General features: G+C 41.6%; 1 protein-coding gene across 1 annotated transcript in view; it reads right to left on the minus strand.

Moving 5' to 3' along the window:
• Positions 1-21,082, minus strand: part of VPS26A (VPS26, retromer complex component A) — an 83,597-nt gene extending 62,515 nt beyond the window's left edge. Inside the window, exons 1-2 of the mRNA XM_030203152.1 lie at positions 20,935-21,082; positions 18,384-18,533 (exon numbers count right to left, since the gene is read on the minus strand). Coding sequence (XP_030059012.1) covers positions 18,384-18,533; positions 20,935-20,937 — 153 coding nt within the window. The 5' untranslated portion in view covers positions 20,938-21,082. The remainder of the gene's footprint in view (positions 1-18,383; positions 18,534-20,934) is intronic.
• Positions 21,083-21,316: the final 234 nt, after the last annotated feature.

The following is a 21,316-nucleotide window of genomic DNA, read 5'->3' on the forward strand; positions in this document are numbered from 1 at the left end:
AAAGGTGGTGAATACGTGGAAAGGCCTTCTGGTGGAAGTGGTAGAAACAAAAACAATATCTAAATACAAGACAGCTTAGGACAAGTATATATAACATCTCTAAGGAAGTGATAGGGAAGAGTAGATGGCATGGATCGGCAGACTGGATAAGCCATAGGGTCTTTTATCTGCCCACATTTTTCTCTGTTTACCTCACTGGGGAGGTCATTCGGATAACTTCAGTTTTTGATGGCTGGAGTGCATGACAGTAAGAGATTGAGGTCACCACCTGCGCAACCTATCCAGACCTCATCTCAAAATGCTGCTTTCATATTAGCTGTATTATCAGTCCCACAGATGAGACCAGCTCAATGGAGATTATACTCTGCTAAAATGCTCAGAACAAATTGACAATATTCGCACCAGTTTATCAGTGGTCTTCTTTGATGCCAAAACAGCTGAACACATACACCAGTTTTCATCGAATTACTCATCTGTGAGAACTCCTCTTTTTTTTTTTTTTTTTTTTAGCTAAAGTGTTCAGTGTTGTGTCAAGTTTCCGAGTTGAGGTATGCAAGGGGGATGTAATCTGGTCCCCCATCCCCTTCTAATCCGTTCCTGGGTAGTAATGATTTTCTCCCCATCCCCACGGACTCCTGTGGACTTCTGCAGGTTTCCCACTACCCCCATCCCATGCACACCTGACAGGATGAGAAAGAATTGATCCACCCCTCTCAAACATACACACATCCCCGTTTACCCAACTGCTCCCTTGCACACATTCCTAGCTTCCACACTTAAGCATCCCTCCAGCTACTCACTTATTCATACACAACTCACTTAATTGCTCATTACCTATGCAATCACACACACCTGACAAACATTCCATCTACCCTCTTGCACATGTACTGCTTAAAGCAGGTTCATTATATTTAGCACTAAATTGCCTTTCAATCCCATCTTTCCTGAACAGCTTATAGCTTAGTATAACTATATCCATTTCTACATGGATATAGTTATACTATTCCTAGTCAGCCTCTTCTACCACAATGTTTAGATCCAGAACTTTATGGGAAGTGTGCATAGCTTTCCAGACCCCCTCCCCCCAATTTCTATACAAATATTTAAATTTTTTATTTACCTGAGGTATTTGTCTACTTACCCCCTTTGATACTAGCTTAAAGCCATCTTCAGCAGGAAAGCCAGTCTGCTCTAAGACATTTCATCCCTTCTTCAATAGGCATACATGATCTTTGCTCTGCAGCCCTGGGAAAAACCATCCCACCATCCAAAAAGCCAAAATGTTTTTGTCATCACTATCCACATTTATTTTGAGAGTACCATCTTCTTGGCCCAAGCCATTACCCTTGACTTGCAGGACTGAGGAGACCAACATCAGTGCAAGCCTCACTCGGAGCTACAAAGTCACCTGAAATGCTGTGACATACATAACAGTATCATTTGTGCCAACATGGATGAGCAGCATTAAATAATATTCAGTAGGTCTGAAGACTCTTTGACAAGTCCTCAGTCTTGGAACCCAGCAGACAGCACGTCTCCTGGAGCATGTCTTGTTATCAGATGGATGCCTCCATAACCCTCTCAAAGGGATCAGTAATCACTTGATACAGTGGCTGCTCATCTTGCAGCTTTGAGGTTTACAAGTTTTGGTTCCTCCTCATTCTGGGTTTCACCCCTTCCACTTTCATGGCCGCACTCTGGTTCAACAGTTCAAGTGAAGGTAATATCAGGGTGGCGATGTGTTTTCTCATAGTTCATATTTGTCTTCCCTCTACTGGAGATATTATATACCTCAAAAAGCATTTCATCAAGTTCTCATTAACACAGATGCTTCTCAGCCGTGATACCTCTTCTTTCATTTCTGCCACGCATTTTCCGAGTGGATCAACTTGCAAACATCTTTCACATTCAATGTGCTCTATACAGTCAACCAGGATACCTGTCTGAACAGAGGCACAAGCAAGCAGTGACAGTGGTGACATGTTTCTCAGCTATCCTCCTGCTATTCAGGGCTCTGGCAGAAGTTTTAAAAAAGTCCCTACTTTTATCTCAGCTCTCAAGGAACTATAAATTAACTAACCTTTTCTGTGAGATCTAACCCTTCACACACTGACTCCCTGTGCGTAAGTCCCGTTTGCTTGCTCATCTGTTATTGAGGATAGAGTATAGAGTAGTTTAGTCTTCTCTCTTCAAATTAAAATGCGCTTTTGTATTAATTTTTTTTAATGTATAGAATGGATTGGGCCCCTTTAAAGGATTCTCAAAGATGTCATTAGGTATTACTTACTAAACAAGACCTCCTAAAGTTTGCTCAAGTCTTGTTTATTTATTTATTTGCATTTGTATCCCACATTTTCCCACCTTTTTGCGGGCTCAAAGTGGCTTACAATACATTATGCATAATGGAAATTACATTTTGTTCCAATTCGGTTATGGATTACATTGTGAAGAGTTATACAAAACAAATCAATCAAATCAAAGAATCGTTAAGGAATAAATCAATGGAAAAGAATATAGAAACATTGAAAGGAAAACAACGAAAAAACTAGAGATTCTGAGGACAATATATAGCATATGAACAACGGATAGTCACAGATGAGTCTTTTGACCTTTGCCTTCCAACCAATGCCAAACAATTCTATCCCATACAAGTTGCTAAGTGGTGAGTAGGTCTACATAGAGAGACTGGAAGATGATGTAGGGGGTTGTTGGAGTGGGGAGGGAATTTATACTTTGAAGTGCTGTGAATTATTATTATTAGCATTTGTATAGCACTATCAGATGCACGCAGCGCTGAACACCTGACACAGAGAGACAGTCCCTGCTCAATAGAGCTTACAATCTAAAAAATACAGACAAGACAATTAAGGGCGAGGGAAGTACTGGGTGAGAAAGGAACAAGGGGAGGGCAATTGAGTAGTGGCTAGGAGCCAAAAGCAGTGGTGAAAAGGTGGGTTTTCAACATAGATTTGAAAACAGGTAGAGATGGAATGGAGCTAGACGTTCAGGCTCAGGAAGTCTATTCCAGACATAAGGTGCCACAAGGGAAAAGGAACAAAGTCTGGAGTTAGCAGTGGAGGAGAAGGGGGACGACAAGAGAGATTTGTCCAGTGAGCGGAGTTCACAGGGAGGAATGTAGGGAGAGATGAGAGTGGAGAGGTAATGGGGGGGCTGCAGAATGGATGCATTTAAAGGTCAGTAAGAGAAGTTTGAACTGTATGTGGAAGCGGACAGGGAGCCACTGAAGTGACTTGAGGAGTGGGCTAGTGTGGGTATAACGATTTTGGTGGAAAATAAGTCGTGCTGCAGAATTTTGGACAGACTGGAGAGGAGAGAGATTAACCTCCTCCTTTTGAGTTAGGAAGAAAAAAAATCCTCAAGAGCATTTTAAGTTTCTTTTAAAAAGCAGTAATATAACCCAACAATCTCAGAAATATAAAAACAAAAATATATTTTCTTTAAAGAAAATCATGCAAAGCACTTCTAGCTTTTTAATTTTAAGCTACCTCAGCTTGTAATAAGCTGCTGTTAGAACGATGTCATCTGCTTTATGAACAGAAACTATGCACAAATGCAGATCTATGTGCCTCAAAACTATTGCTGTATCTTCCAGGAAGAGTGGTATATTAACATAGTAACATAGTAGATGACGGCAGAAAAAGACCTGCACGGTCCATCTAGTCTGCCCACGATAAACTCATATGTGTATACCTTACCTTGATTTGTACCTGTCTTTTTCAGGGCACAGACCGTATAAGTCTGTGCAGCAGTATTTCCCGCCTCCCATCACCGGCTCCGGCACAGACCCCATATAAGTCTGCCCTCCCCCATCCTAGCCTCTCAACCACCAACCCCTCTTCCCCCCGCCACCCAATTTCAGCTAAGCTTCTGTGGATCCATTCCTTCTGCACAGGATTCCTTTATGCCTGTCCCACGCATGCTTGAATTCCGTTACCGTTTTCATCTCCACCACCTCCCGCGGGAGGGCATTCCAAGCGTTCACCACCCTCTCCGTGAAGAAATACTTCCTGACATCTTTCCTGAGTCTGCCCCCCTTCAATCTCATTTCATGTCCTCTCGTTCTACCGCCTTCCCATCTCCAGAAAAGATTCGTTTGCGGATTAATACCTTTCAAATATTTGAACGTCTGTATCATATCACCCCTGTTCCTCCTTACCTCCAGAGTATACATGTTCAGGTCAGCAAGTCTCTCTTCATACGTCTTGGAACGCAACTCCCATACCATCCTCGTAGCTTTTCTTTGTACCGCTTCCATTTTTTTTTAACATCCTTCGCAAGGTACGGCCTCCAAAACTGAACACAATACTCCAGGTGGGGCTTCACCAACGTCTTATACAGGGGCATTAAAACCTCCTTTTTTCTGCTGGTCACACCTCTCTCTATACAGCCTAGCAACCTTCTCGCTACGGCCACCGCCTTGTCGCACTGTTTCATCGCCTTTAGGTCCTCAGATACTATCACCCCAAGATCCCTCTCCCCATCCGTGTCTATCAGGCTCTCCCCACCTAACACATACGCCTCCCTTGGATTTCTACTCCCTAAGTGCATCACTTTGCATTTCTTCGCATTGAATTTTAATTGCCAAACGTTAGACCATTTTTCCAGCTTCTTCAGATCTTTTTTCATGTTTTCCACTCCCTCCGGGGTGTCCACTCTGTTGCAAATCTTGGTGTCATCCGCAAAAAGGCAAACTTTACCTTGTAACCCTTCGGCAATGTCACTCACAAATATATTGAACAGAATGGGCCCCAGCACCGATCCCTGAGGCACTCCACTACTCACCTTTCCCTCCTCCGAGCGAACTCCATTCACCACCACCCTCTGGCGTCTGTCCGTCAACCAGTTCCTAATCCAGTTCACCACTTCGGGTCCTATCTTCAGCCCTTCTAGTTTATTCAAGAGCCTCCTGTGGGGAACCGTGTCAAAAGCCTTGCTGAAATCTAAGTAGATGACGTCCATAGCACATCCTTGATTTAATTCTCCCGTCACCCAGTCAAAGAATTCAATGAGATTCGTTTGGCACGACTTCCCTTTGGTGAAACCATGTTGTCTCGGATCTTGCAACTTATTGGCTTCCAGGAAATTCACTATCCTTTCCTTCAGCATGGCTTCCATTACTTTTCCAATAACCGAAGTGAGGCTTACCGGCCTGTAGTTTCCAGCTTCTTCCCTATCCCCACTTTTGTGAAGAGGGACCACCTCCGCCATTCTCCAATCCCTCGGAACCTCTCCCGTCTCCAAGGATTTATTAAACAAATCTTTAAGAGGACCCGCCAGAACCTCTCTGAGTTCCCTCAGTATTCTGGGGTGGATCCTGTCCGGCCCCATGGCTTTGTCCACCTTTAGCTTTCCAAGTTGTTCATATACACTCTCTTCCGTGAACGGTGCTCTATCCACTTCGTTTTCAGGTGTACTTTTGCCAGTCCCTCTTGGTCCTTCCCCAGGATTTTCTTCAGTAAAAACAGAACAAAAGTATCTATTAAGCAAATTGGCTTTTTCTTCATCATTTTCTACATAGCGTTTTGCTGTATCTTTTAGTCTCACTATCCCCTTTTTAGTCTTTCTCCTTTCTCTAATATACCTGAAGAAGTTTTTGTCTCCCCTCCGTACATTTCTAGCCATTTGTTCTTCCGCTTGCGCCTTCGCCAGACGTACCTCTCTCTTGGCTTCTTTCAGTTTCAACAAGCCTTAAAAATTTAGGACAAAATATCAGGTAGTTTCTCACCTAAGCCAGTCAATTTGAGAAGTAAGGGATTTAGGGGTCAGAATAAACCTGTCCTTTTTGCAGGAGCTTGGTTCAGTAGTCCCAGCACCTGGAAGTTAGAAGTAAAAGTAGTATGTCCTTTAGTTTGAGGCCAACCCTGCTTGCCCCCAGCTGTGGGGGTGCTTAAGTCCCTAAGAGGTAGATGCACTAAACGTTTTTCATCGTTAAATGAGCCCTCAGGGAAGAATTTCCTATCCTTTCCATGCACTTAAGCCTATTTTCCGACGACAGTAGCAGCTAACGAAAACGGAATGGAGATGAGCAATTAGTGTGAAAACCCCATTGAAACAACATGCACTAACCTTTTCCGATTGCCTTTACGCAGGAAAAAGGCAGGAAAACTAACGAGAGGTCTGGACCTCTCGTTAGGACAGCTCCGTGGCAGGAAAAAGTGTTAAGTGAAAAAATAAACAAACTTTGAGCCAATCCCAGCGCATTAGCAGAGCTAAAAGCGCTGTGATTGGTCCAAAGGACCTCAGAAAACACATAAAAAAATAAAAATAAAAAAAGGATCGGGAGGGGGCAAGGGCGCTCATCAGGAGCGTCCTGTACGGACGGCCTTGCCCCCCCCCCCCCGCTGCTCCCCACTTTCCACCGCTCCCCCCACCCCGAAAAAGCAAACTTCTAGAAGCCCCTGCCCCCCTCCCTTCCTCACTACTCTCTCACCTCAGCTCCGCCTCCCGACATCCTCCATCCGTGCCCCGCCCCCTTTTGGGGTCGTCGCCGCCATTCCCCTCCTCCATCGGGCCCCCCTTCCTCTTACCGGGCCCGTGCAGCGCCTCTCTCCTCTGTCCGAAGGCGCTGCACGGGCAAGAAGAAAGCTGAATCAGCTGATGCCTGCCTTCGCGATGGCGCGTCTTTCTCCTGCTGCGCCCGCCCGTCTGACGTCAGTAACCTACGTAGGTTACTGACGTCAGACAGGGGCGGGCCCAGGAGGAGAAAGACGCTCTATCGAAGCTAGGCGAAGGCAGGCATCAGCTGATTCAGCTTTCTTCTTGCCCGTGCAGCGCCTTCGGACAGAGGAGAGAGGCGCTGCACGGGCCCGGTAAGAGGAAGGGGGGCCCGATGGAGGAGGGGAATGGCGGCGACGACCCCAAAAGGGGGCGGGGCTGAGGTGAGAGAGTAGTGAGGAAGGGAGGGGGGCAGGGGCTTCTAGAAGTTTGCTTTTTCGGGGTGGGGGGAGCGGCGGAAAGTGGGGAGGGGGCAGGGGCTGCTAGAATTTTGCTTTTTCGGGGTGGGGGGAGCGGCGGAAAGTGGGGAGCAGCGGGGGGGGGGGGCAAGGCCGTCTGTACAGGACGCTCCTGATGAGCGCCCTTGCCCCCTCCCGACCCTTTTTTTTATTTTTGTTTTTATTTGGGAGCCATGTGCTTGCGATTTGACTGTGTTTTGACTGTTTGTGGCATGCGCAGAGCAGCTAACATAACGCTTGGCTGCTCTGCGCATGATTTGGGGGCCGATTAACGATGTGTATTGTGATTCTTTGATACATTGTACGTTTCACTACCGATCTCAGCATGTGTGACTTTTTTTTTTGGTGCATTTTTCGTTATTTTAAAATCGTTAGGGACTTTAACGATTTAGATTTTTTTACGTTTGGTTGCTGCATCTGCCTCTAAGTGTCAGTTAAGTGCTGCTATCAAGGGAATTCTCCAGCTTAATGGACCCAAATGGTAGTGTCTGATCAAGGACCTTACAGTTTATTAAACTTTTAAAACTACCCTAGATATTAATAACTTTCCTTTTGAATAAATCTAGATATTGCCAATAATTCTAGCAGTTTCAGCTATGTAAAAATGCCCTCCCCTTTATCAGAGCTTGGCAGGAACAGAAAGAAAGCAAGAAAGACAGAAAGAGAGGTTTCCCAGTGCTAATTAAATTGATTAAGCAACAAGCCTTAAAAATTTAGGACAAAATATCAGGTAGTTTCTCACCTAAGCCAGTCAATTAGAGAAGTAAGGGATTTAGGGGTCAGAATAAACCTGTCCTTTTTGCAGGAGCTTGGTTCAGTAGTCCCAGCACCTAAGCCAGTCAATTTGAGAAGTAAGGGATTTAGGGGTCAGAATAAACCTGTCCTTCTTGCAGGAGCTTGGTTCAGTAGTCCCAGCACCTAAGCCAGTCAATTTGAGAAGTAAGGGATTTAGGGGTCAGAATAAACCTGTCCTTTTTGCAGGAGCTTGGTTCAGTAGTCCCAGCACCTAAGCCAGTCAATTTGAGAAGTAAGGGATTTAGGGGTCAGAATAAACCTGTCCTTTTTGCAGGAGCTTGGTTCAGTAGTCCCAGCACCTGGTTAATAAACCATAACAATTTTTGGAGATGCAGGGTAGCGAGTACCACTCTGGTGTTATACTCGCTTGATTTTCACTGCAGATGCAGTGGTTGATGGGGCATGGGTGTGCATTATAAAGATACTTTCTGCTGCTTTGGCAGATGCATACTGGAAACTTCCCTGAGCATCAGCAGGTTATACTGGTGGCTTCACTAGAAAAACTAGTTTTTTTCTCTACCTCCATCTGCTAGTAGGAGGAGATAACATCCAACTGTTCAGAACGGTGCAGCCAACTAAACGAAAGGAAATTATCAGGTTAAGGCAATTTCACCATTCTAGGTACTTCAAAAGAAGTGAGTTTCAGGCCACAATCAAGGAAATTGTCACAATTCAGCCGGCTGACCATATATGCCACATTTCTCGCACCTGCTAATTAGAAAAGGGCTATTCAACCTTAATTTGCCTCAGAATAAAGCAACTTCTGATCATCCAATAACAGTCTAGAGTCAAAGTAATAGCCTAGCACTTTGGATTCCAGCAAGTGAGGGACAACCTGTGATTAAGAGAACCATATATTTGGCTGGTTTTCTAAGAGATCTCCCCCACAGATTTTCAAGAATTTGAGTCTGGGGACTCTGAAGACCATCCCAAAATCTTCATATTTCTTTAAAGTACTTAACTTGTTGGTATGAGGTATGTTTCCAATTGCTGTTTTGCTGAAAAATATTTTTAATTTCAATTTCTTCACTAGCTGTGGGACACTAGCTTCTAAAATATATAGATATTTATTGAACACAATACTTACTGTGCCAGTGGCTGCCATGCAACTTAAAGTATCACAGATCCATCCCTGTACTTAACAGTTAGCATGGTGTTCATTTCTTCAAAAGCTTCACGCCTTCCTCCACCCCCCCCCCCCAACATATTTTTTGTGGTTTTAGTTCACCAGTCCAGCTTTTGTTTCGTCAGTCCAGAGTACTTTGTTCCAAAAAGTTTTCAAACTTACCAAGGTTTTCATTTCCTACTTTACGCAATAAACATTTGTGAAAGAATCCTTCTGATAACTTTCCCATGCAGATCATTGTGAAGGCAACACTACACTATGGACCTGTGGACAATAACTTCAAATGTCAGCTAAACCTTTCGAAATCTCATTTGCAGTAATCTCCGGGTTCCTTTTCTACAAGTCTGATCAGTTTATGGACAGAAGCATCAGATTTTTCTTGCATCTTCCAAATCTTGCCTTGATGTCAACAGTTCCATGTAACTTCCAATTCTTAATAATGCTGGACATGTTTAGGAGATTTGTTTTTATAGTTTTCCCCCTGCTTTGTAAGAATAAATTATCTTCCCATTGAAAAGCTCAGGCAGTGAGTAGACAGAACAGCAATTACAAGCTGAGAGAAAAGTAGGATGGGGAGTAACAATTCAACTGTGGAATTGTTACTACCTAATTAATGGTCTAGTTAAACGTTTGGGGTTTTATTGCTTTTTTTTAAGTTGTTAACATTGAATCAACTAGCAGATGCAAAAGTGTTTGCACTCTTCTATATTCACTAAGTCAAATCATGCATAAAAAAGGCAGAGGTTGAGTAGACTTGGTTTGAAAAAGGGTGATGATACCTCCGTACATAACGGTATAGAATCTAACAATAACATGCGTTTTCATCAATTTGTACAGTCTTAATATGGATGGGTATTCCCTAGAATACAAACTTTTTAAAAATTTAATTCAGCATTAAACAAAACCTTTTCTACTTGGGAAGAATTTACTGTTATGAGCATTCAACTGAAGATTCAATTACTTTTATTCCCCAATAGAGAGAATAAAGCTAAACCAGGCAGACCCAATCTGAATATTTTGTTGTTTTCTTCACTCTGCATCAAAAGTATGATCACATTACCCCACTTCTCCTTGCCAGACACTGGCTCTTTGTGGCGTTCCAGACCCACTTCAAAAATTGTTCTGCTAGCCCACTAAGTCTTTTATGCTGGACTACCTGGCAAATCACCTTATATTTCTATCTTCCCGACCAAACTGATAATTCTTCATATCACTTTAGTTTCCCCATTCTCAACTTCAATCTACATGCCCCACTACTTTGGAACTCCTTGTCCAGTTATCAAGTGGAGTCTTCCTATCACAAATATAAGGAGGGACTTAAAACCTACTTCTTTACCAGGGCTTCTGATGGGCACAGTAGAACAATGGAGCTGTTCTCAGCTGGCTAGTACATCTTTCCTGTACCTTGGTATTCCCACACAGTAGTGAATTTTTTAGCTCCATTCTCTGTGAATCATCCGTCTTACCAGTGTTCCCTTCTGGCAGGGCTATAGCCTGTTGGCTTAGTAGTAGTTTATATTATGTGCCTCCCACTTATTAGTCTGCCTTTTTTGAAAATGTATTATTTGCTTTGTTTACATGTTGTAGTCACATCAATGTTTCACTATGAAACTTGTAAATTATTTGAATTTTTATGTTCCACGTTCCCCATCAACAAGCTCCTTAATTGCCTTGCTGGTAAAACAAGATATCAAATATATGAATCAACTAAGCATGCAGATACCTAAGAATATTTCTGAACTTGACAATTCTATAAAAAGTGAGAAAAACAATTCTAAATGTAAGACTAGATTATAGCATGTTTGGAAGCTATTTCTACCAAAGACAACGTTACAAAGTACTGTTGGAGATAAGTTTAAGTACAAAGTTTTGAACTTCACCATATTTTGAATCTGTAAAAGCCTGAAAATAAATAGTAATTGTGGAGAAAGATGTCATATTTAGTTACCATACATACTAGAATAAAAGCCCATCCAAATATAAGCAGAGGCAACCTGTCCTGTCCCCCCTCCTGCCAAAAAAAAAAGGGAGGGAATGGTTTACTCAAATATAAGCTAAGGATAGAAATTTGAGAGATTGTGATGAGCCAGTCTACAAAGATTACCACAGTAGCAGACAACATGAGGTTGTGTGGGGGCAAGAAATCTGTATTATGCTTTTGAACAGTAGGGATGAGGTGCATGTGACTACATCTAGCTGTCTGATAGAGTTCATTGTATTTAAGTGATATCTGAAGGAGAAAAGGGGGAAGGGTACTGGTTAAAGGGACAAAGCATGAGACAGCCAGTGCATACTGCCGAGAAAAAAGCAAGGTCCATCTACCAACTGCTTTGCATGTGACCTGCCTTCTTTCCTTCTGCCCCCAGCCAGAACTTACTAGTATATAAATTATACTGAGGGCTTCTATTCTTAGGTATTTATCAAATTATAAATGTGGCATGAAAACCCCCCCTTTTTTTTGCTTACAAGTACTATTGCTAGGAGTCTTTTCCAGTGGAATCCGATATGCATGTGTGTTAATTTTAAAGTCTACAACACAGAAAAGACACAAAAACTGAGCAGAGAATACAAAGAAAGTAGGGAGGGGTGAGAGAGTATTAGAAATGGTAGTTTGTCCAGTGTTTATCCAATGAAAATGTGCCAGGGGCCTTTTATTAGTTAAAAGTTAAAATCAGAAGCCCTAATTATATACTTAACTATCCTTTCCAATACACACGCAGATATCTGTGATAAGCTCAAAATCCAAAACCTCTTTTGAAGTACTAGAGAATTCTCAATCTTAAAATATTAATAAAAAGTGTCAAATAGAGGCACCCCGCTCCCAACTAATGCTCCTTCCTCAAAGAATACGAAAAAGTTTTTTGTTTTTTTTAAACCAGTAAGAATAAATGCCAGTCACCACAGGGGGTGGTGGAGAGAAGAGAAAGACATGCAGTTTACTACGGGGGGGGGGGGGGGGGGGGGGGGGGGGGCAGGAGAAGGGAGTGATAGAGGCACCTGGAAAACTTATTGGACCTCCCCCTGCACTGCCCAAGTAGCGGTAAGAAGTAGTGCTGTCCAATTCACGATTCGAATCGACCCGTTTTGGGGGAAAAAAAAATCAGGAGTCCCAATTCAGGATTTCCCCACCTCCCTCCCACTGTCACCCAAGCCGCTGTCGCAGTCCTTTCATTCCTGCCATCCTTGGGGGGGGGGGGGGGGTTAAATCTTGTATTTTACCTCAAGTCGCAGGGGCAGCAGTGAAACCAGCAGGCTCGTCTCTAACCTTCCCTCTCAGTGTCTCACCCTCATGGAAAGAGGAAATTACCTCAGAAGGAGGGATACTGCGAGGAAAGGGAAGGCTACAGATGAGCCTGCTGGTTTCACTGCCACCGCTGCGACTTGAGGTAAAATAAAAGATTTAAACCCTGCAGGGCGGCAGGAACGAAAAGGGGGATATTGGGGGAGAAGAGGGAAGGAGAAATCGCTGGGCATGGATGGAGGGAAGGCGAGTTGCTGGCCATGGATGGAGGGGAGGCGAGAGGAGAGTTGCTGGCCATGGATGGAGGGGAGGCGAGAGGAGAGTTGCTGGGCATGGATGGAGGGGAGGCGAGAGGAGAGTTGCTGGGCATGGATGGAGGGGAGGCGAGAGGAGAGTTGCTGGGCATGGATGGAGGGGAGGCGAGAGGAGAGTTGCTGGGCATGGATGGAGGGGAGGCGAGAGGAGAGTTGCTGGGCATGGATGGAGGGGAGGCGAGAGGAGAGTTGCTGAACATGGATGGAGGGGAGGCGAGAGGCGAGTTGCTGAACATGGATGGATGGATGGAGGGGAGGCGAGTTGCTGAACATGGATGGATGGATGGAGGGGAGGCGAGTTGCTGAACATGGATGGATGGAGGGGAGGAGAGAGGAGAGTTGCTGAACATGGATAGATGAAGGGGAGGAGAGAGGAGAGTTGCTGAACATGGATGGATGGAGGGGAGGAGAGAGGAGAGTTGCTGAACATGGATGGATGGAGGAGAGTTGCTGAACATGGATGGATGGAGGGGAGGGCAGGGGAGAGAGGACAGTTGCTGGACATGGATACAGGGGAGGGAAGGAGACATTCTGGGCATGGATGGAGGGGAGGGAAGACAGGAAGGAGACGCACATGGAGGGGAGGGGAGAGAGGAGAATCACTGAACATGGATGGGAAGGGAGGGAAGGAGAGAAATGCTGGACGTGGATGGAGGGGAGGGAAGACAGAGGAAGGAGATGAACATGGATGGAGGGGAGGGGAGAGAGGAGAAATGCTGGATACAGATGGAGATGGAAGTGAGATGAACATGAATGTAACAAGTCTAAAGCTGTTTCAGTTGGATAGGCAATGCCTTAAAAGGTGGAGAAAAGAAATAACTGAATATCACTAAAACAGCTTTACAATTATTGTAGCTGGTAGAAACAGCAATTATAAATTCTATAGTATGTGCCCATTTTTCTTCACTGTTCTTCAGTTGCTGCTGCTGCCTGTTTTTTTTTTCTTTTTACCCTTTGTGATGAAATAGTGAAGCCCACATGCAAATATTTTAATCTAGGTAAATCAAATCAAATAGAAAAACCAAATTTTTTTGAAAGAATCGAATTGTACCGAATCGAAAATGTTTTAGCTGAATCGGACAGCACTAGTAAGAAATCCTGATCATCACTGGGGGGTGGGGGGAGGGAGAGAAAGAGGAAGTACAGATATATATGCTGACTTGACTATAAGCTGAGATCACAATTTTTAGGTTATTTTTAGGCCCAAAAATCTCAGCATATAGTTCAGTATATACGTACATTCCATGCAGTACAGATATATATGCTGACTTGACTATAAGCTGAGATCACAATTTTTAGGTTATTTTTAGGCCCAAAAATCTCAGCATATAGTTCAGTATATACGTACATTCCATGCAGTACAGATATATATGCTGACTTGACTATAAGCCGAGATCACAATTTTTAGGTCATTTTTAGGCCCCAAAATCTCAGCATATAGTTCAGTATATACGTACATTCCATGCAGAGGTTGTCTCAGTTTCTTTCACTTAGGGATTCATTGAAACATATAGTTTGACCAGGGTGCTTAAAGTTTTGCACAGAACTGTAACTATGATGCACCTACAAAGCTAGGTGGTTCACAAAATTAAATACACAATCAAAAACAACTGGCTCATATAGAAGCGACCTTTATGAAAGAAAGGGCCTGCAATGCTAAAAATATTGCTGCTTCAACCCAGGCTGTGCAAAAATACATATCTTACAACATGTGTGCATGCCATTTCATTTAGAACAGAAATTTGTTGGACACTAATCTGACTAAGACAGATACAAACATTACTATGCTGAAAAACCAAGTAGGATAGTGTCAATTTTCCTTAGAAAAAGTAATATAGGAGATGTAAATTGCATTATGCAGATATATCCATGAATCCTCTAGAGATCTTTCAGACTTTTTTTATTCCAAAAGCAAGACACCAAATCACCCTAGGTGAATTTCTTTAAAAAGGCAGTTAAATCCCAATAAATAAAAGGAAAAGACTATACCAGAGTAAGCAGTCCCCATATGTGCTAAAGGTGTCATACAAGGCCATTTTGCTGATGTGGTGCTAAGCTGCCATTATAAGAAGCGAGGGGGCAGAGCTGTCTCAGGTCACCAGAAGGAATAGTGAGCTTCAAGGCAGAGCTACTATTTGGAATAGGGTTGGGACCACTGTTGAAAGAGTTATATCCTAGGGACCACCCTCTTGTTAACTCTACTACTGAAATTGTAATTTTTTTTACCCCCACTAGACAGGCCCCACAGAAAGAACTCACAGAGGAGTAGTAGGAGATAGGGGAAGAGGCAAGAGTGCAAGACAGCACATGCCACTAGCCTCTCTATCCTCACAGAGCCATCTAAACAAACCGATTTAAAATTCCTATTGTATTGCCATATACTCCAGTTATCTTTTTCTAAGGATCTTGTATTTATATCCAAAGCTTTTCTGAATTCTTACTATTTTTACATTTACAATGTTCATTGGGAGGCAAAACAAAACAGAACTGACTGTTTGCCTCCATTCTTTGACTTGGTCAACTTCTGGAATCCAAAATCAAGATTTAACTATAGACTGTAGGGCCAGTTCTTGCTAGGCAGTTACTTTACTGAACAAGACCCCTTTAATCCTGCCTTGCCAACCAAATTCTCCCACTCCAATTGCCAATAAGTCTCTCTCACCTCTCTCTCCCCTCCATGATTTGAATTCCAACAGCTTGGAAGTAGATGTTGTCCATTACTGACAGTGTCCGGGGGGGGGGGGGGGGGGGGGGGAGATTGCTGTCCCCTAACCTTAAATTACACCAAATTGACAAAAAATGGATTCATGTGAAAAATTATGGATTGTTTGCCAAAAGATTACTGTTTAATAAGTAGACACAAATGTTATGAGCAAGGTTAAGAAAAAAAAGTGGCTATGGCTGCTGAGAACCTGAAATAGATTCTAAGGCAGAGCAAATACATCCAAGCATCACTGCATTTATAAACACAGGAATTTATTTATTATGCTGTAGAATTAGTTACAGATGTGTTTTTTTTAAACATCTCTGGACTACCAAAGAGATGTTAGGCAAATAGAAAAGGGTTGAACTCTGAACTTTTTGGTTATTTTCCAACCACACAACATAGCTATCTACCATTCTCAATTTATTAGGTTTTGGAGCTAGACTAATTCCCTAAATGTCTGGGTCATCTGTGTACATGGATACATACCAACAGCAAAGCAGTACCATGTGATCTAAATACAGCTATGGACTGAGCATGAACACTAGAATGGTCATAAGGTGCTAGCAGGAATGCATTTAAAGCTTACCTCGATGAGAGAAGCACAAAACCTTAAGTAAGCAGATATTCATTCCAGTGTTAATCTCCAGTTTATTGCCTCTGGAGTATGAAGGGGGGTCTTTTACTAAGCCATGGTACGATTTTTAGCTTGCGATAGAAATCAGCTGGCGGTAAAACACCAAAACGCCCACTAAATTCCTATGGGCATCTTGGCGTTTACCGCCAGCTAAAAACACGACCGCAGCTCAGTAAGAGACCCCCCTAAATCCTTATTAAAGAGTAATTTGGAACCTAGTTTGGGTTCCACCTACTGAACAATCTAATTTACCTTAGATTACAAAGAAGGTGGCTGAAGGTCAATTACAGATATTTTTTGAAATAAGTAGGGGTTTTGATCAGTGCCAGGCAGGATTTAGATCTGGGTGAAGTACAGAGACTGTGCTGCTAGCATTAAAAGTGTTTTACAAATTGTGGATATAGGTCAAGTGGTATGTTTAGCACTATTTCATATGTCAAGTGGGTTCCCCCCCTTTTTATTTTAAGGAATTTTCAATAATATTACAAGAAAACTCTTGAACAGAAAAGAAACAATATCACAATTAAGAGTTACATTAATCCTAGGAAAATACTGTATGAACCATCTTAACCCTTTTTATATAAACCAAAGAAAAACAAAGAATGATAAATTCAACATAAGTGATAACTGTATCTCAAGTCCACAAGTAACAAAGGGAGTCAAAGCACAATTCAAAAGAATTAAACGGAAAAAAAAGTGGAAGAACAATTCCAAACTAATTACACATTACGGAGTTGAAGTTACAGGAGCCGACAATGAAGGAGTCAAAACCCATTTGTAGTTCAAGAAAGTTGTTAAATGAACCAGTTCAAAGAAAACATAATTTAGCTGACTAGTTTAATCATACATTTACAAGGAAAATTGAACCAGAAGGCCCCCTAACTGTTGAACACGTGGACGCATTTTCGAAAAGGACTGACACCTTTGTTGAGTTTGTCTAGATATATCAGGAAAAACTAATTCTATAATTCAAAAATAGTTCTCGTTTATGGCAAAAAAACCATTCTTAAAATCTAATCTCGATCTGGTTGTAAAACAAAATCTACAATTAAAGTAGCAGTTTGAACTCCAATCGTCTGAGTCAGGTTTAATTCATCAAATGGTACTTCAGAACCCACCGTTAATGGTTGATCCAACAATTTCTTAGTATAAGGCAACAAATAATAAATTCTGGAAACCGGAGGATATGATTGTTCTGGTATTTTCAAAATTTCTGACAGATACCTTTTAAAAGTAATGAGAGGAGACTGCTGGTAATTTAGGAACATTTTTAAATCGTGTTGTCGTCAATCTTTGATGATTTTCCAGGTTTTCCATTTTCCTCTGCAATAATAAATTCTCCTTAATTAAAGCACCTTGTCCCTCCTGAATTTTAACAATATCAGATTTAGTTATCACTCAAAGGACTCCAAATGCTGTGCTTAACTTCCAAATCTGCAACTTTACCAGGAAATGACTGAGTTAACATCTTGCCTCCCTATCATGTGCTGCTCCTGAAATAATGTGAGAAATCTGGAATTTCAGGTATACCTTTTCAGTCAATTAAATCCTTTTTTTGACAGAGAGGCAATTTTTGGTTAATATGAGGTGAACATTCTCTTTGCCACATACATCCAAATGTGGTGCACCCCAGGAGTCATCCCTTTTTTATTTAACATTTTCCTATATCCACTAGAGGACTTATACGCTACATGGGATTAATAGGCTTTTTAAACGCTGATGAGCCTAATAAGGTTGGATGTACTAGAGAAGGGATTAACTGCTTGGATAAACTGGTATTATAGGTAGAAGGTATGGTAGTGATCAATGATATGTGAGTGCATCTCTGGATTACTGTAATAAGCTTTCATATAGGCTTACTGAGGGAGACAGTTTAGCAGCTGCAAGTAGTCCAAAATATGGCTACCAGACTAATTACTGGGAAGAAACACACTCAATTACTACTGAATTTCCTAGTTACCAGTTAAGGTGCACATAAAAGTTTGAAGTTCTTAATTTCATTAAAGCACCTACAGAATATTCAGAATACTACAGTGAAATTTCTTCACTACATCAAAAGTACGATCACGTTATCCCACTTCTTCATGTTGAACAATGGCTTCCTGTGGATTATTATGTGGAGATGGTCCCAACCAGATACTTTGGGCAATCAAATGCTATCTGCTGGTTATCCTTTCTGTATCCAAGGTGAAAAAGACAACATTGGAGACAGAACTTTCTCACTGAAAGGACTGGAATTATGTATGGAAGAGAACTATTTGAAATTTCAGAAATTATTAAAGATATGGTTAGGGGGGAGTGAATAATCTTATTGATACGGGTGAGTGGATTTATTAAATTTTCTGGAGGTAGGAGAGAGAAGTGTAGTCTCTGAAACTGGAAGTTGAAAATGATCTAGCATATTTAGGAGTTTTTATTTGGGAAAATACTTTCTGGGGTTTTATGTTCAATTTAAATTGTTTTATATTTTTATTGTAAACCACACTGGCATTTGTACTGGGAGAGCAGTATATAGGAAATAAGTGAAGTAAATGCATTAGTTTAAAAATACAGTTGAATAAGAGCCACTACTCCTCCCAAAATTGTTTTTACCTTTCCTGCAACTGATTCTCCATCATAGAATAAAAAATGTTTTTCTACTTTGCCATCTTCAGTTTTGATTTCTGCCATTTTCCTCGTTTCTGCATCATTCAAAAGAACATCAATCTCACAAACAGGACCAAAGAAGCCTCCAAGAAAACTCTAGAAGAAAAATTAAACATTTACAGATCATATGAAGCACTCAATACAGGAACAGCATTACTAATGCACCATTTTATCTGAATACCATTAGTTATCAAAAAGATGAACAAAGCAAAAGCAATAACAGGTGTACAATTCTTATCTACTAACAACTTACTATGAGGTCCTTTTACTAAGGAACACTAACAGATTTAGCACGTGCTAACGATTAGCATGCGCTAAATAAGAAGCTTATCATTTAGCGTACGCTAATCAATAGTGCACATTAGTATATGTTATATTTCATTCTACTTAGCATACACAAGGTTCAACCAAGATCTCTTTTTATTCCTATCACTGCCATATAGTTTCCTGTTCATAAAGTTTTTATCTCAAAATACTAATTAATTTCAGTACAGTATTTCCATTGACCAACATACTACTACACTAGTTGTAAAGCTTTGTAATCTTCAAATCTCATTCGATGTAGTCAGCTTTTGTAATTTATATAAGCCACACTGAGCTAAAATTGTTCTTGGATAATGTGGGATGTAAGAACCAAATAAATAAATAGTTCAAGTGGAAAGAAGCCTTTTCCACAAACAGCATGAATGTTGGGGTTGCACATATTTCCATTTGTGTGACTGGCCTGTAAATACTTTCAATTACATAATCATAATTTTTTTTTTTTAGTTTTCATGTAAATTTTTTGTACCTTTAAAACACTAGACTTTTTTTGGGGGGGGGGGGAGGGGGCGGGGGAAGGAGAGCTCCCAAAAGCTAGTCAAATATATTTATAGTCTTATAAAAAGGAGACCACTTACATGGTGTTTTTATAAAAATTATTCTTTACTTCAAAATCTACAGTATAGTGGCCTAGACTAAAAGAAGCAAAAACAGAGCAGCTACAAAAGAGTATTTCATAAAGATCTAAAATAGGTTATGTGTAAAAGGCCTCTCTCTTCTCACTGCTTGTAAGACAAGAACATTACATTGCGTAACAAACTAGGCAGATAGCATGACTTCAAATTCTAAATCAGTGTTGTATCTATAGGGTAAATGTCTCCAAATAGGTTATTTTGCACATGTTATACAATAATGCAGCTGCAAAATAAATCTTTGCTTCTTCTAATCTTAAAGATCAGTAACAATATCAACATCAATACTGAATAAGCATTAGTACAAATTAAGGAGAGACAAAGAATTGAGGACCTCAGATATATTATTTCTTAGGATTTATTTACCGCCTTTTTGAAGGCATTCACTCAAGGAGGTGTACAATAAGAATAAATCAAACACCATTAATAGACAATTACAGCAGTAAAAACATTCAAATAACAATACAAAGTATGGCATAGTATACTATTTACGACAACAACACGTAATATAACATTTTAATTGACAGTGTTGGGTATAAGCAAAGATGAAACATATAGATAGGTAAGAGAGTAAGAGGAGTTAGAAAATATGGTGACTAATTTAAAGAAAGGTGCATACAAGGTCAGACAGATGGTTAAATATTATCTCAGCTAGGGTAAGAGTGGATAAATATGTCCTGCTGCAGTATGTGCAGCCGTGTCCTATAATATCAGACCAGACCAGATCAATGGGTCGTGTCCCTCCACCAGTGGACATAAACCCTGTCAAGCTCACATAGGGTTATTTTTCAGTCATTGGCCCTAATAAAGTCGGGTATATTGTACTCACTACTGCACCCCTCACTCCTTGGGAATACAGCCAATAAAAAGAAAAAGCAAAGGAATAGATAAAAGGCACAAACACATTGTTGTAATAAAATTACTAAAAATGATTCCTACCAACTACATACAGTAGGCTTAACGTGTAATAAAACACCAAATTAACATAACCCAAAGAGTATCTTGAGTTTACTTAGCGGGGTGGGGGACTATGAAACTGATATCCATGGTTTTAACTGGATGCTCAAGTTTTAAGAGCAAGTGCCAGACTAGCAGAGATGTAAAGGCAGCAATCATACCAACTTTCTGTAAAAGAATAACCCCATAAAGTGAAAGACCTTTCATCAGTAAAAAGCGAGCCTGTAACACTTGCTACGTCCTATCCTGCAGCTACTAAACACTGATACTTTCAGGGAAGCAGCAGAACACCATAAAGCTCCCACAGACTAGTGTGAAAAAGAAGCTGTGGTAGATATTCTGTTGTTCAAATGCACTTTGCTCGGGTCGAAACACTACCCAGAGCCTCAAACCGTGCCCGCCTCCACTGCTGCCTCACCCCTTCCTATCGACTCCACACCACCAAAGGACCTCTCCAATCCATTCTTTTTCACAAGAGAGGCCTAGGCCGGTCTCGCTCATCTGAAGTGCCAACGAGTTCCCACCACACAGATAAACAAAAGACCCAAACTACACCCTTACTCTGCCAGGCAGGTACCACCACTCACCATCTTGACTGTTGTTGGTTGGGTTTTTTTTTCCCTAACCCCCTCGGAGGTAGATAACTGTCCACCTTACACGACAACTCCAGCAGGACCAGCACCCAACCCCTCCCCGTCATGTGACCTTACAACTGCAACTCGGCCCGCCGCCTGACGCTTCGGACCACGTGACGCAAATCCGCCGCGAGTGCATATACTCCAGCACGCGACTCTTACGCTACTGAGCGCTTCCGCTACGTGCGCGAACCCGTTCTTTTGCATTAACTTGCAACCAAGGAGGTTAGCTTCAACGGCGTGATGTCAAAAAGCTGACGCCAATTAGGTTAATCTCCCTTTTCGTCTCCTCCGCGTACCTGTCATCTCCCTTCACCCAAAGCAAAGGAAGCAA

This window comes from Microcaecilia unicolor, chromosome 5, assembly GCF_901765095.1.
Source record: "Microcaecilia unicolor chromosome 5, aMicUni1.1, whole genome shotgun sequence".
Lineage (NCBI taxonomy): Eukaryota > Metazoa > Chordata > Amphibia > Gymnophiona > Siphonopidae > Microcaecilia > Microcaecilia unicolor.